This window comes from Mobula birostris, chromosome 14 (assembly GCF_030028105.1).
Source record: "Mobula birostris isolate sMobBir1 chromosome 14, sMobBir1.hap1, whole genome shotgun sequence".
Classification (NCBI taxonomy): domain Eukaryota; kingdom Metazoa; phylum Chordata; class Chondrichthyes; order Myliobatiformes; family Myliobatidae; genus Mobula; species Mobula birostris.
In genome coordinates this window covers 45,482,298-45,498,005 of record NC_092383.1, presented here as the reverse complement: position 1 = coordinate 45,498,005, position 15,708 = coordinate 45,482,298, and the positions used below count along the sequence as shown (strand labels likewise).

Below are 15,708 nucleotides of genomic sequence, written 5' to 3'. Positions count from 1 at the left end.
GAGGGCCGTGAGCATCAGGGAGCAGGAGTGAGTGCCATTGTTATTACAAAGGAAAAAATGCTAGGCAAATTTAAGGTGGATTAGTCACCTGGACCGGATGGATTACATAGAACCATAGAAAATTACAGCATAGAAACAGGCCTTTTGGCCCTTCTTAGCTGTGCCAAACCAGTTCTCTGCCTAGCCCCACTGACCTGTACCTGGACCATATCCCTTCATACACCTCCCATCCATGTATCTGTCCAAGTTTTTCTTAAATGTTAAAAGCATTTACCACTTCATCTGGCAGCTTATTCCACACTCCCACCACTCCCTGTGTAAAGAAGCTCCCCCTAATGTTCCCTTTAAACTTTTCCCCCTTCACCCTTAACCCATGTCCTCTGGTTTTTTTCTCCCCTCGCCTCAGTGGAAAAAGCCTGCTTGCATTCACTCTATCTATACCCATCATAATTTTATATACCTCTATCAAATCTCCCCTCATTCTTCTACGCTCCAGGGAATAAAGTCCTAACCTATTCAACCTTTCTCTGTAACTGAGTTTCTCAAGTCCTGGCAACATTCTTGTAAACCTTCTCTGCACTCTTTCAACCTAATTAATATCCTTCCTGTAATTTGGTGACCGAAACTGCACACAATACTCCAAATTTGGCCTCATTCATCACCATAACATTCCAACTCTTATACTCAATACTTTGATTTATAAAGGCCAATGTACCAAAAGCTCTCTTTACGACCCTATCTACCTGCGATGCCACTTCTAGGGAATTTTGTATCTGTATTCCCAGATCCCTCTGTTCTACTGCACTCCTCAGTGCCCTATCATTTACATTATATGTTCTATCTTGGTTTGTCCTTACAGAGTGCAATACCTCACACTTGTCTGTATTAATCTCCATCTGCCATTTTTCAGCCCATTTTTCCAGCCTGGCCCAAATCCCTCTGCAAGCTTTGAAAACCTTCCTCACTGTCCACTACATCCCCAATCTTTGTATCATCATCAAATTTGCTGATCCAATTTACCACATTATCATCTACATCATTGATATAGATGACAAATAACAATGGACCCAGCACTGATCCCTGTGGCACACCACTAGTCACAGGCCTCTACTCAGAGAAGCAATCCTCCACTACCACTCTCTGGCTTCTTCCATTGAGCCAATGTCTAATCCAATTTACTACCTCTCCATGTATACCTAGCGACTGAATCTTTCTAACTAACCTTCCATGCAGAACCTTGTCAAAGGCCTCACTGAAGTCCATGTAGACAACATCCACTGCCTTCGCTTCATCCACTTTCCTGGTAACCTCTTCGAAGAACTCTTAATAGATCGGGTAAACATGACCTACCATGCACAAAGCCATGTTGACTCTCCCTAATAAGTCCCTGTCTATCCAAATACTTGTAGATCCTATCTCTTAGTACTCCTTCCAATAATTTACCTACTACCGACGTCAAATTTACCGGCCTATAATTTCCCAGATTACATTTAGAGCCTTTTTTTAAACAACGGAACAACATGAGCTATCTTCCAATCCTCCGGCACCTCACCCGTAGATACCGACATTTAAATATATCTGCCAGGGCCCCTCCAATTTCAACACTGGTCTCCTTCAAGGTCCAAGGGAATACCCTGTCAGGTCCTGGGGATTTATCTACTCTGATTTGCCTCAAGATAGCAAGCACCTCCTCCTCTTCATCTGTATAAGTTCCATGACCTCACTACTTGTTTCCATAGACTCCATGCCAGAGTTCTGAAAGAGTTTGCTGAAGAGATAGCAGATACATTGGTTGTAAATCTTTCAAGAATCACTTGATTTTGACATTGTTCCCGAGAACTTGAAAATTGGAATTGTCACTCCACCCTTTAAGAAGGGAAGAAGACAATTCTTGGTTGGTGCGGCTGTAACAAAACTTAATTTCCCTCGGGATCAATAAAGTATATCTATCTATCTATCTATAAGACAAAAGAAAGGAAATTATAGACCAGTTAGCCTAACCGTAGTGGTCAGAAAAGTGTTGAGGTCTATTACTAAGGATGACGTTTCGGGGTACTTGGAGACTAATGATAAAATAAGTCAAATTCAGCTTTGTTTCTGAAAAGGGAAATCTTGCCCGACAAATCAGTTAGAAATCCTTGAGTAAGTAATAAGCAAGGTGGGCAAAGGAGAGGCAGTGGATGTCATTTACTTGGATTTTCAGAGGGCATTTGATAAGGTGCCACACATGCGACTGCTTAACAAGATAAAATCCTGTGGCATTACAGGAAATATACTGGCATGGATAGAGGAATGGCTAACAGGCAGGAGGCAGCAATTGGGAATAAAGGGGGCTTTTTCTGGTTGGCTGCGCTTGTAAGGCATGAAAATGCCCGATGCAGGCCTCTCATGGTCTGAGTGGACGTTCCCCTTTCTGGTTGGCTGCCAGTGACTAGTGGTATTCCTCAGGGGTCAGTATTGGGACTGCTACTTTTCACGTTGTTTCTCAATGATTTAGATAATGTTATTGATGAGTTTGTGGATGATGCGAAGATAAGTGGGGAGGTAGGTAGTGCAGAGGACTTGGAAAAATTGGAAGAATGGGCAAAAAAGTGGCATATGGAATACAGTGTTGGAAAATGTATGATGAGGCATTTTGATAAAAGGAACAAAAGTGCAGACTATTATCTAAATGGGGAGAAAGTTCAAACACCAGAGGGACTTGGGCATCCTCATGCAAAACTCCCAGAAGGTTTATTTACAGGTTGAGTCTGTGGTAAAGAAGACAAATGCAATGTTGGATTCATTTCAAGGGGAATAGATCTAAAACAAGGAGAAAATGCTGAGCTTTTATAAGACACTAGTCAGGCCACACTTGGAGTATTGTCAACAGTTTTGGGCCCCATATCTTAGAAAGGATGTGTTGTCATTGGAGAGAGTACAGAGGAGGTTCACAAGGATGATACTGGGAATGAAGGTGTTAACATATGAGAAGCATTTGGCAGCTTTGGGCCTGTACTCACTGGAACTTAAAAGAATGCGAGGGGATGTCGTTGAAACATAATAATTGTTGAAAGGACTAGATAAGGTGGATGTGGAGAGGATGTTTCCTATGCTGGGAATGTCTAGAACTGGAGGGCACAGCCTCAAAATTGAGGGGCAACCCTTTAGAACAGAGGTCGAGGACTTCTCTTTTAGCCAGTGAGTAATGAATCTGTGGAATGCTCTGTCACAGACAGTTGTGGAGGCCATGACAGCGGGTATATGTAAAGTGAAAATTGAATCGTTTCCTGATTGGTCAGGAGATCTAAGGTTATGGTGAGAAGGCAGGTTTATGGGGTTGAGTGGGATCTAGTCAGCAATGGTGGAGCAGATTTGATGAGCTGAATGGCCTAATTTTGCTCCCATTTCTTCTGGTCTTGTGGCCTAAACTTCCTTTGACTTTCGATTTTCTGTCGATTAGATATCCTTTGAGATATCTAATTTTGCTTTATAATAGAAGAGCAATGGTGTTTTCAGCTGACAGACTGCCGTTGATGATTGGTTCCTGCAGTAAATTGTCTCTTTCTGTCGTGGTTTTGTCGGACTTTGCTAATTTCCCTTCAACAATCTTGCTTATTATGTTGTGTTGTGCTGCTATACTAACATTTACTTGGGGTTTGTCCTTGGTCATTCATCTTTTCTATTCTTGACAAGACTTTCAGACAAATTTCCATGATTTTGACAATATAATTACCACCTCCTCTGTGTTACTGAGTTCATTAAATATTTTATCATTTGTGTGGTGCATTCTCAATGAATATATGTTTTTTTGATTTCATCCAGCCATCGTTGAAGAATGCATAGCTGTCCAAATTGTTAAGAAGATTTATACTGATTTGGCATTTCATATTTTGGTGCGGTAATGTTAAAGGATCATTTTCGCTATCACCATTTTCTTATAAGTCGTAGATTTTAATAACCTGTTCCCAATTCTCCTTGGCAGTTGATAATTAGGTTTACTAATATGTGGAGCTGCTGCACTACTTAGCTGCCTACAAGATGGTAAAATAACAGACAAAGCTGAAAAAATGTTGAAATTCCATGTAAAAATGTCACAAATACCAATAGGTTGTGTAAGGGCATGGTGGGATATGACAGGAACACTCATGTAAAACTCACTTTCCCTAAAGATAATAATCCTTCAGATCGTGGATTATTTTGGAAGGTTATTTGTTGTAAACCGAAACATGGAGGAAACTGTGTAATGGGAGGAGATGTAGAGACATATTAACAAAGAAGTTTCCCTATTCAATTCCCCCCACAACTATGATACCCCAATCCCCTGCAGTCATCAGTTTGCAATACATAAAAGAGAATTAGATTACTGCTTGTATTTGGATGGACAGATATCACATGAAGTCAGATCAGCACCAGATCATCTGATATTTGGTGCCTAGTGGTTGGTCAGTGAATGTTACTTGATGTGCTCATTAAGGTATGTCACGGAATGATACAGCATAGAGGGAGTGCTTCTGGCACAATGTTAATTAATCTCTCCTTTCCTCAATTTTATTAACAGTAGGTTAAGCAACATATGGATTTCATTTGTAAATCTGTATTACACAAAGATGGCCATCTACATGGGCCTCAAATGTATGGCCTGCAGTCTTGCGTTCTTCTGATTGGTCAGTTAATTGGGCATGTGCCTGCCCTTCTTCTGGTCAGACTTTTATTTTCACTAAGCATGATATTTTAAGTACAAATCTAGCATTACAATGTGCACAGAAAGCTTTCCTTTAGAAAATGGTGTCTACAGCCCAGTATTACAGTGCCTCTGTGTACTGATACTTGGCACCAAGCCTCTTGCCCTGTTCAAAGCTGAATTCCAGCATTGCCTTTATTCTTTTCAAATGTGAAGGCAAAGGTAAGATCTTTGTTTTATTATTTTGTTGCAAATATTGCTGTTTGGCTTTCTATGCGTGGATTTATCACTAATCCTGCTTAATTGGTTTAGTTTCCAGTCCGTAATCGAAGAATGTGTGAAACAGATGAACCTCGAGTTGTATCAAATGAGAGGAAATGGAAACGCATCTACCAACAGAAACAACGCAGCCCTCGATGCAGAAACTGTCTTGAGGCCTTTAATGGACCTTCTGGATAAAAAGTAAAGTGATCCTATCAATAATATTTAGCCCAGATATATTCATTTGACCTAGACTTTCATAATTTTACAGTTATCCATCATTGAATAGGCAATCAATAATATGAAATGCAAATATTATGGGGACAGCTTGGGAATTTGGCCTTTAAAATGTAGCTATAAGGAAACTGCAATTCCAGCCTATTTTTACTGAAATGCTATTTTATATGTACTGGCAGATCTTGTGAAGCATAATGCAAGCCTTTTGATGTCCTAACTACCTGGCGACAGTTCATATTTTACCTTTTTATTTCAGTCTGACACTGTTTGCTAAAATCTGTGAGAAGACTGTTCTGAAAAGGGTTCTGAAGGAGCTTTGGAAGTTAAATCTGAACACAATAGAAAGAAAGATTGTCCTGCCTCCGCTAACTGACCAAAGTGTAAGTATCAGCCAACCTTTGCCACAGACTCTTTAATAAATGAATATTTAAAAATGGGTATTCACCTCCCTTCCAAGTATCCTGTTGGAAGCCAGGGATGGCACAGATTGCTAATGCACATACTACAGTGAAAATAACATAGCTATGAGATTAAATGTTAGTGCAAAGAAATTGGTAATGTACCTACTGGGCAATCTGTTGTCTGCTTGTACTGAAGGACTATCAAGAATCAAGAAGTTTGGGTGGCACAGAATCATAGGGGTTAGTGTAATACTATTACAGCGCTGGTGACCCAGGTTCAATTTTGACACTGTCTGTAAGGAGTTTGTACATTCTCCCCATGACTGTGTGGGTTTCCTCAGTGTTCCTTCCACATTCCAAATTGGTCACATGGGTGTAACTGTAGACTGGCACATGGAACTAAGGAACTTGTACATGGTGTTCTTAGGCAGTCCCTCAGCATGAAGGATAATGCACTTGCATTCTGGATTTGTGGGTTCTGAGGTGGCAAATTAGGCCAATGTAGGAAGAGCGAACTTCCACAGATAAGGCAGGTGATGGGTGGCAGGGCAGGCAGTTGGAAGTTTGGGAACAGATCTATTTCTTCCTTCACTTAGGCAAGCTCTGTGCATGCCCACCACTCATCATGTCCATATAGATTAGCCATGGGCCAGCGGGTTCCAAGAGTACTTCTTCAAGGAGGCTTTGAGCACGACCTTGAAGCTTTTCCTCTAACTGTTTGGTAATTTCTTCTCACGATAGAGTTTGGTACAGAGTATCAGTTTCAAAAGTCTGATATCGGAAGTGTGAACATGACCCAACTAATGTAGCTACAGAGTGTCAATGAGTGGTATTTTTCTTGATCCACAGGGATCACCAGTGCAGTGGGAGCAGGAGTGGGACACGCTCTGAGGTTTTGAACAGTGTCTTTTACCATGGCATCATTCTTTCGCACTAACCTCACAGCCAGCACATTCAATTGTCTTGCTCATTGAGGAAATATGGAGGTTCCACAGTCTCTTGGGTAAAGAATTCCAAGATCTTTCCCTCTGATTGTGGAATTCTGTCCTGTCTTGGTTCTCTGTTAACCTACTGTATTTTTTGAGTCTCTTCTTCCATATTTTATCTGAAAGTGAAGAGAGTGGAGAAAGGGTAACAGCAAATTAATTCCCTCACTTCTACTCTACCTCAGCTTCACCTCACTTTACTCATTGGGTTTGATTTACCCACGTATAAGCAGCCGGTTGTTTCAGCTCTATCAGCTCTTGCTTGCTGCTCATGGTACTGCTGTTATTACCATGGCAGAAGGTAAAAAGTTGCAGGGAACATCAAACATTGAATAGAATCAGAGAGTGATTAAACATCAGGGCTTACTGCTTTATGTTTGATCCATTAAGTAATGAGACCTGAATGACAGGATGGATTGAGATGGTTTGTTTCCCATCAATAAGTGAGTGATAAATATTGAGCAAAGTAGTCTGTGGCCATTTGCAGGAGTATGATTTATTTAAATATAGGGTACAACGAGGTCACTTTCTGTTTCATTATATTTGTGACATGACTGACAAACTATTTTTTAAACAGATGTCACTGTCAAGTTGCCAATGTGCAATACAGAGACATCATTAAAATGAAATGCTTCCCTCTGGAAACATAAAAAAACTGCTTAGCATTGCACGAGTTATATAAATATAAGTTATGAAAGAGGAGATAACCATTGTCAACCATTTTTCAGTAAAACACTGCACACCGCCATGATAGGACATAGAAAATATACAGCACATTACAGGCCCTTCAGCCCACAATGTTGTGCCGACCATGTAACCTACTCTAGAAGCTGCCTAGAATTTCCCTACCACATAGCCCTCTACTTTTCTAAGCTCCATGTACCTATCTAAGTGTCTCTTAAAAGACCCTATTGCATCCGCCTCTACCACCTTTGCTGGCAGTGTATTCCACGTACCCACCACTCTCTATGTGAAAAACCTACCTCTGACACTTTGTACCTACTTCCAGGCACTTGAAAACTATGCCCCCTTCCCCCCCATGTTAGCCAGTTCAGCCCTGGAAAGAAGCCTCTGGCTATCCACACGATCCATGCCACTCATCATCTTATACACCTCTATCAAGTCACCTTTCATCCTCAGTCACTCCAAGGAGAAAAGGCCAAGTTAACTCAACCAATTCTCATAAGGCATGTTCTCCAATCCAGGTAACATCCTTGTAAATCTCCTCTGCACTCTCTCTATAGTATCCCCATCCTTTCTGTAATGAGGTGACCAGAACTGAGCAGACTACTCCAAGTGGGGTCTAACTAAGGTTTTGTATAGCTGTAACACCACCTGACGGCTCTTGAACTCAATCCCATGGTTGATGAAGGCCAACACACCATACGCCTTCTTAACAACACTGTTAACCTGCGCAGCAGCTTTGAGTGTCTTATGGACATGGACCCCGAGATCTCGCGGATCCTCCACTGCCAAGTGTCTTAACCTAGCCGTGTCTTGCCATGCACCCTAAACTCCTGGTGGAGTCGTCAGGGCACCGTCATGACGAGCTTTGCACCAGTCTGTTCCACCTGTCGCGGTTGTGTGCCAGAGTCTGGGTCACCGCAAATGTTTTCCCTGTTCATTCTTTAATGTTGCCCATCCATCTTTTCCTCCATCTACCTCTCCTTCTTTTCCCCTCCACAGTTCCTTGTTGAATGGTCTTTGCAAGGCCACTGGATCTTGTTACGTGGCCGTACCATCTCAGCTTTCTTTTCTTCACCGTTGTAAGAAGGTCTTCATGGGGGTCATTGTGGTGCTGGATGGTCTTGCAGACCTGCTCCTTTGTGATGTGGTCCAAGTATGAGATGCCCAAGATGTTGTGATAGCATCTCATTTCCAATGCCTGTATCTTCCTCTGTAGCTCTGCTGTGAGGGTCCATGTCTCGCAAGCGTACAGGAAGATGGAGAATACCAATGCATGCAGGAGTCTGATCTTGTACTTCATGGTGATGTTGCTGTCCCTCCATATTGTCTTGAGTTTGGATAGTGCAGTCATTGTTTGTGCGGTTCTTGCCAGGGCTTCTGGTCTTGATCCTTCATCACTGTTGATTGCCCCCAGGTATTTGAACTGCTGCACTGTCTCAAGTTTCTGACCATGGACTGAGATGTCTGTTGTGATGGCACCGTTGGCATTCGCCATGAGCTTGGTTTTCTCGGCACTTACTTCCATTCGAAACTATGTGGAGGCTCTGTTAAGATGGCCCACCAGGTTGGCCAGTTCATCCTCTTTTGCAGCAAGTCCTTCAATGTCGTCAGCAATCTTAGGTTTGTGATGTTCCTCCCTCCGATGCTGACTGTGCCCACGTGATCTTCAAGGGCAACACTCATGATTCGTTCCAGGAAGACGTTGAAGAGAGTGGGGGAGAGGGGACAGGCCTGACGGACTCCTACAGAGGTACGGAACCGTTCCCCGATGGTGCCCTGAGAGAGTACTGCACTGTTGTCTTGGCGTAAAACTGATGAATTGTATGAATCAGCTTCTGCCCCATGTTAAATTTCTTCATGGTGGCCCATAAGGCATCATGCCAGACTCTATCAAATGCCTTCTTGAAGTCTATGAAGACATGGTAGAACTCTGTCTGGTGCTGAAGGTGTTTCTCACAGAGGGTGCGGAGGTTGAAAATCTGCTCAGTGGTGCTTCTGCCCTCACGGAAGCCTGCTTGTTCCTCGGCAATGATGTCTTCTGCCTGAGATCTCAGTCTGTTCAAGAGGATTCTGAGCATTACCTTGCTTAGAACAAAGAATAGTACAGCACAGTACAGGCCCTTCGGCCCACAATGTTGTGCTGACCCTTAAACCCTGCCTCCCATATAACCCCCAACTTAAATTGCTTACATGGCTGATTAAACTGATGGTACAGTAATTCTGGCAAAGTTGGAGATTGCCTTTCTTGGGAAGCACAATGATCAGCGACTGAGTCCAAGGTGTCGGCCAGTCACCTGTCTGCCAGATCTTATTGCAGATGCCTATCGTGGCCTCTCCTCCATGCTTCAGCAGTTCAGCAGGGATGTTGTCAACTCCTGCTGACTTCCCGCACTTCAGTGATCGTATTGCGGCTTCAACTTCTTCACGCATGATTGGATAGTCTTCCTCATTGGAAGATTCCTGCACATTCAGCACGCTCGGATCCCCTTTGCTCTGGTAGCTGTACAGTTCTGAACAGTACTCTGTCCACCTTTCCATTATTTTATTTTCTTCTGTGAGACTTTTGCCATTTTTGTCTTGGATGGTGTTCACTATGGCTTGTTTTTCTTTGGTAAGATCTTTCGCCAGTTGGAATGCCTTCTTTGTGTTGTTGTTGGAGAGGCTGACTTCAATGTCTGCACATTGTTCAGCTATCCATCTTTGCTTTGCTTCCTTCATTTCCCTTCTGATTTCCTTGTTGATTTTCCTGTATTGTGTTCTTCCCTCTGGGCTTTTCCCCAGAATTTTGCTTGCGGTTTCTGTCATCACTGTGTTAAAGTTATTTGTGGTGGTCTCCAGGTCTTCATCAAGGAGGAGTATTGGTGCAAACTTCCCCCCAAATGCTGCCTGAAATTCTTCAGAGATGGCGGGGTCTTTCAGTTTTTCAAGGTCGAATCTCAGCCGGCTGTTATCTGGCTTGTTGATTCTGCTCAAGCGCACTCTGATGTTCATCATGACAAGGTCACGGTCACTGCCCACGTCTGCTCCTGGGAATGTTCTGGACTTCGGTCTGTTCACACCAGATTTAGTCTACGCCCTAACAACAGACTACGACGATGAACACATTGAAGAATTCTATAAGAAACTACAAGATGTCATCGACAATGTGGACAAAAAGGATATTTTGATCATTCAGGGTGACTGGAATGCCAAGGTGGGCAGAGACGCACAAGATGAGTGGGGGGATCTCATTGGCCCCTCATGCAATGACACCTCCAATGAGAGGGGACTACGTCTGCTGGAATTTGCCCGTTATAACAACATGGTGCTGTCGAACACACTTGGTGCTGTCGAACACACTTAGAGAGCACAAAGCATCCCAAAGATGGACCTGGCATGCCCCCAGTGGTCAACATCACCAGACTGACATCCTGGTGCAAAGACAGCAAAGAAAGAAGAGTCTTAACGTTAATTTGTCTTCAAATTTGACCTACCAAATTGAACCACTTCACACTTATCTGGGTTGAACTCCAGTTGCCACTTCTCAGCCTAGTTCTGCATCCTATCAATGTACTGCTGTAACCTCTGACAACCTTTCAGAGTATCCACAGCACCCCCAACTGTTGCATCATCAGTAAACTTACTAACCCACCCTTTTACTTCCTCATCCAGATCATTTATAAAAATCACAAAGAGGAGGGGACCCAGAACAGATCCCTGTGGAACACCACTGGTCACTGTCCTCAATGCAGAATACAAACCATCCACAACCACCCTTGCCTTCTGTGGACAAGCCAATTCCGGATCCACAAATCAAAGTCTCCTTGGATCCCATGCCTCATTACTTTCTGAATGAACCTCTCATGGGGAACCTGATCAAATGCCTTACTGAAATCCATATACACTACATCCAGTGCTCTACCTTCATCAATGTCTTTTGTTACATCCTCAAAGAATTCAATTGGGCTTGTAAGGCAGGACCTACCCTTGACAAAGCCATGCTGACTATCCCTAATCAGATTATATCTCTTCAAATGCTCGTAAATCCTGCCTCTCAGGACCTTCTCCAACAACTTGCCCACCACTGAAGTAAGACTCAGTAGTCTATAATTTGCTGGGTTGTAAGGTTATCCAAGTGTTCTTCGATGGGTTGTAATCATGCACTGGTTTCGTACATGCTGTCTGTGAATATTGAGTGCTCTTCTTGTTCTGTCAATTTAATTGAACTGACTGCTGAGTGAAAATGGATCTAGGGAAATACCCCTGATCATCCTGGACATAAAGGGAATGAAAACAAAGTTAATTTCCAAAAATAAATCTGCTCAGTGATACCAGTAAACCCCCTTTTACAGTAGATGATGGATGTGTATTTAACTTCAGTCAGTATGGTGAACCTATGTTTCTACCACCCCCCCCACCCCCCACCCACAGACAGCCTATACACGTCAACAGGGGTTTCTGCAAGTGTTGAACTCCATGTACTAATGGACTAATATGGCAGGGGAATGGAACCAGTATGATAGAGCTGAGGATGAGCCAGCAGGTTTACAAGTAGGTGATGGGTGTAACATGAATGTAAGGAAGGACAAGCCTTTGATTGGGTACAAAAGCAGACACAGCAAATATTAAACTGTACCACAGAGGCAAAATTCAAAAGGACAAAGAATGCAGGACTGAAGGTGCTGTACTGAAATGCACGTAGCATTCGGAATAAGGTTGACGATCTCGTGGCGCAATTAGAGATTAATCGGTATGACATAGTGGGCATCAGTGAGTTGTGGTTGAAAGTAGGCCATAGTTGGGAGGTTAACATCAAAGGATATACTTTGTATCAAAAGGACAGCTGGTGTGGCTCTATTGGTAAGAGGAGGAATTACATCTTTAGAAAGAGATGACATAGTGTCAGAGAATCTTGAATCTTTGTGAGTGGATTAAGAAATTGCAAGGGTAAAAAAACTTTATGGGAGTCATATATAGGTCTCCAAATCGTAGCTAAGATATGGGGTTGAAGTTGCAAAGGGAGCTGAAAAAGGTGCATAAAAAAGGGTACTGTCACAATTGTAATGGGGACTTCAGTATGCAAAGGGATTGGGAAAATCCGGTTGGTATTGGATCGCAAGAGAGGAAATTGTGTTTGAGCCTTCTAGGGGAAAGGCTATCTCAGACTGGGTGTTGTGTGATAGCCCAGATCTTATTAGGGAACTTAATGTAAAGGAACCCTTAGGAGGCAGTGATCATAGTATGATTGAATTCGTACTGCAATTTGAGAGGGAGAAGCATAAGCCACATGTAATAGTATTACAATGGAATAAACAGAATTACAGAGGCGTGAGACAGGAGCTTGCCCAGGTGGATTGAAGGAAGATGCTGGCAGAAATTACAGCAGAGCAGAATTGGCTGAAGTTTCTTGGAATAGTTCACCAAACCCAAGATAGATGTGTCCCACAGAAGATATTCTTAATTGGCTGGGATACCCAACCGTAGCTGACAAGGGAACTTAGGATTGCATAAAAGCCAAGGAAATGGCATATAATGTAGCAAAAGTGAGTTGGAAGTTGGATGATTGGGAAGTTTTTAAAATCCAACAAAAGGCAACTAAAAAGGCTATAAGAAGGGAAAAGATGAAATATGAGGGGGGCAAACTAGCAAATAATATAAAGCAGGATACTATAACTTTTTCCAGTTATATAAAGAGTAAAGGGAGGTGAGAATTAATATCGGACCACTGGAAAATGATACTGGTGAGGTAGTAATGGGGGACAAAGAAATGGCTGATGAACTTAATAAGCACCTTGCATCAGTTTTCTCTGTGGAAAACACTAGTAGTGTGCCAGAGGTCCATGAGTGTCAGGGAGCAGGAGTGAGTGCCATTGCCATTACAAAGGAAAAAATGCTAGGCAAACTGAATAGTGTTGAGGTGGATACATCACCTGGACTAGGTGGACTACATCCCAGAGTCCTCAGAGAGGTTGCTGAAGAGATAACAGGTACATTGTTCATGATCTTTCAAGAATCACTTGATTCTGGCATATTCTCTGAGGACTGGAAAATTGAAAATGTCACTCCACCCTTTAAGAGGGGAGGAAGGCAAAGGAAAGAAAATTATAGGCCAGTAGGCCTAATCGCAGTGGTTGGGAAAGTGTTGGAGTCTATTATTAAGGATGAGGTTTTTGGGTACTTGGAGACTAATGTTACGTACCCCGTAACTGGGTTGCCAAACCAGCAGAAATGGATCACTCAGTTGGAGTCTGGATTACTGGAACTAAGAAAGTTTTATTAAAGAAATAAACAACACAGTACTCTAATCAAAAGGATAATAAATACAACAGTTCAGCAATGATAAACACACATGTACACAGAACAGGATCAATCAAGCTCTATCGTCGTCTAGGGGTAAATGACCAGTTTCAAAGTGATGCAAAGTTCAGTTCAATTGAGTTCAGTTCAGTTCACAGTAATCACTGCCATGCCGGTGGACGGGGGGGAGGAGAGAGAGAGGGCGAAAGCGAATGAATATTCAAAACTGCTTCCACACAGACCTTCGATATTCCTCGCAGTCAGCTTTTGGGCGAGCCCTTTGTAATGTCTTCTGAGATCACTGACTGTGACCCCTCTGTTTCAGATATGATCGTTCCTCAGAGGTGAACCTGGCACCCAGGCAAGGGCAGACACACACCAGGTTCCCACCGATCGCACCTTTCCACCCTGTGCATCTCTGGCTTGGTCCCGCATCAGCCGTCCAAAAACCCCCACCGACTTGTGGGAGGCGCACCGCTTCCAGGGTCTCGTTACCTTGTGGTGTCATGTGTGTCCTGCCTTAGCGAACCTGTCCCTTTTTATCCCCCTGCTGGGATATCGCCCGTCCATCACACTTCAAACAGTTCAGGGTTCAAAAAGGAGCCGATCTTGACAGTTCTCAGACCGGTGTCTCCTTCCGTTAAACTCTCTCGTCTCTTCATTAACATTTCCAAATGCTGCTCCATTGTCTTCCTTATCTCTCTTTCTCCTGAAGACAGATGGCAGAGCAACTGCTGATCCCACTGGTGCCAGCACAGGACCGTTAACATCTTATGTGTACTTTTTGTAACCCTCTTTCGTCACACTAATGAAAAAATAAGTCATAGTTAGCATGGTTTCTGTAAAGGGAAATCTTGCCTGACAAATCTGTTAGAAATCTTTGAGTAAGTAATAAGTAGGGTGGACAAAGGAGAGGCAGTGGATGTCATTTACTTGAATTTTCAGAAGGCATTTGATAAAGTGCCACACATGAGTCTGCTTAACAAGATAAAATCCTATGGCATTGCATTAAAGATATTGGCATGGTTCTATCTATGAATGGCTGTCAGGCTAGAGGTAGCGAATGGGAATAAAGGGGGCCTTTCCTGGTTTGATGACAGTGACTAGTTGTGTTCCTCAGGTGCAGTATTGGGACCGCTACTTTTCACATTGTTTGTCAATTATTTAGACAACGGAATTGATGGCTTTGTGGCAAAGTTTGTAGACAAAACGAAGATAGGTGGAGGGGTAGGTAGTGCTGAAGAAGCAATGTGATTGGGAAAGGACTTAGACAAATTGGAAGAATGGGCAAAAAGTGACAGATGGAATACAGTGTTGGGAAATGTGTGATAATCCATTTTGGTAAAAGGAACTATATTGCAGACTATTATGCAAATAAGGAGAAAAAATCAAACATCAGAAGTGCGAAGGGATGTGGGAGTCCTCATACAAGACTCCCAGAACTAGAGAGCACAGCCTCAAAATTGAGGGGTGACCTTTTAGAACAGAGGTAAGGATGAATTTTTTTAGCCAGAGAATGGTGAATCTGTGGAATTCTCTACCGCAGACTGCAGTGGAGGCCAAGTCTGTGGGTATATTTAAAGTGGAAGATTGTGGTCAGGGCATCAACAGATATGGCGAGAAGGCAGATGTATGAGGTTGAGTGGGATCTGGGATCAGTCATGAAATGACTGAGCAGACTCAATGAGCTGAATGGCCTCATTGCGATCATATGTCTTATAGTGTTATGATCACATATACGGGAAAACTGCATCTCTTTCTGGAATGGCTGAACATACAGAACATGGGAGCAAACACCAAGACATTCAGACGCTGCACTAGAAATTTTACTGGGAAAGATGAAAGAGAAAAAACAGGGGACTTTCCAGCAGGTGCTCAGAAAGGTGGGACGCGAACAGAGTATTATTCCAAGATCAGGGAAGGAGTGTTCAAAGTTCAATGTAAATTTATTATCAAAGTACATATAGTCACCATATACAACCCTGAGATTCACTTTCTTGTTGGCATACTCAATAAATCTATAGAATAATAACCATAATAGAATCAATGAAAGACTACCCAACTTGGGCATTTAACCAAGGTGTAGAAGGCAACAAACTGCAAATACAAAAAGAAATAATTAATAATAATAAATAACTAAGCAAAAAAATGTCGAGAAGATGAGGTGAAATATCCTCGTAAATATGTCCATTGGTTG

General features: G+C 42.7%; 1 protein-coding gene across 6 annotated transcripts in view; it reads left to right on the top strand.

The window, feature by feature from the left end:
* Nucleotides 1–15,708, top strand: part of LOC140209874 (protein unc-13 homolog C-like) — a 923,018-nt gene that overhangs the window by 816,311 nt on the left and 90,999 nt on the right. For all 6 annotated transcript variants that reach the window (XM_072278476.1, XM_072278475.1, XM_072278477.1 and 3 more), the window contains 2 exons: nt 4,976–5,125; nt 5,418–5,541. In XM_072278476.1, the coding sequence (XP_072134577.1) occupies nt 4,976–5,125; nt 5,418–5,541 (274 nt within the window). The remainder of the gene's footprint in view (nt 1–4,975; nt 5,126–5,417; nt 5,542–15,708) is intronic.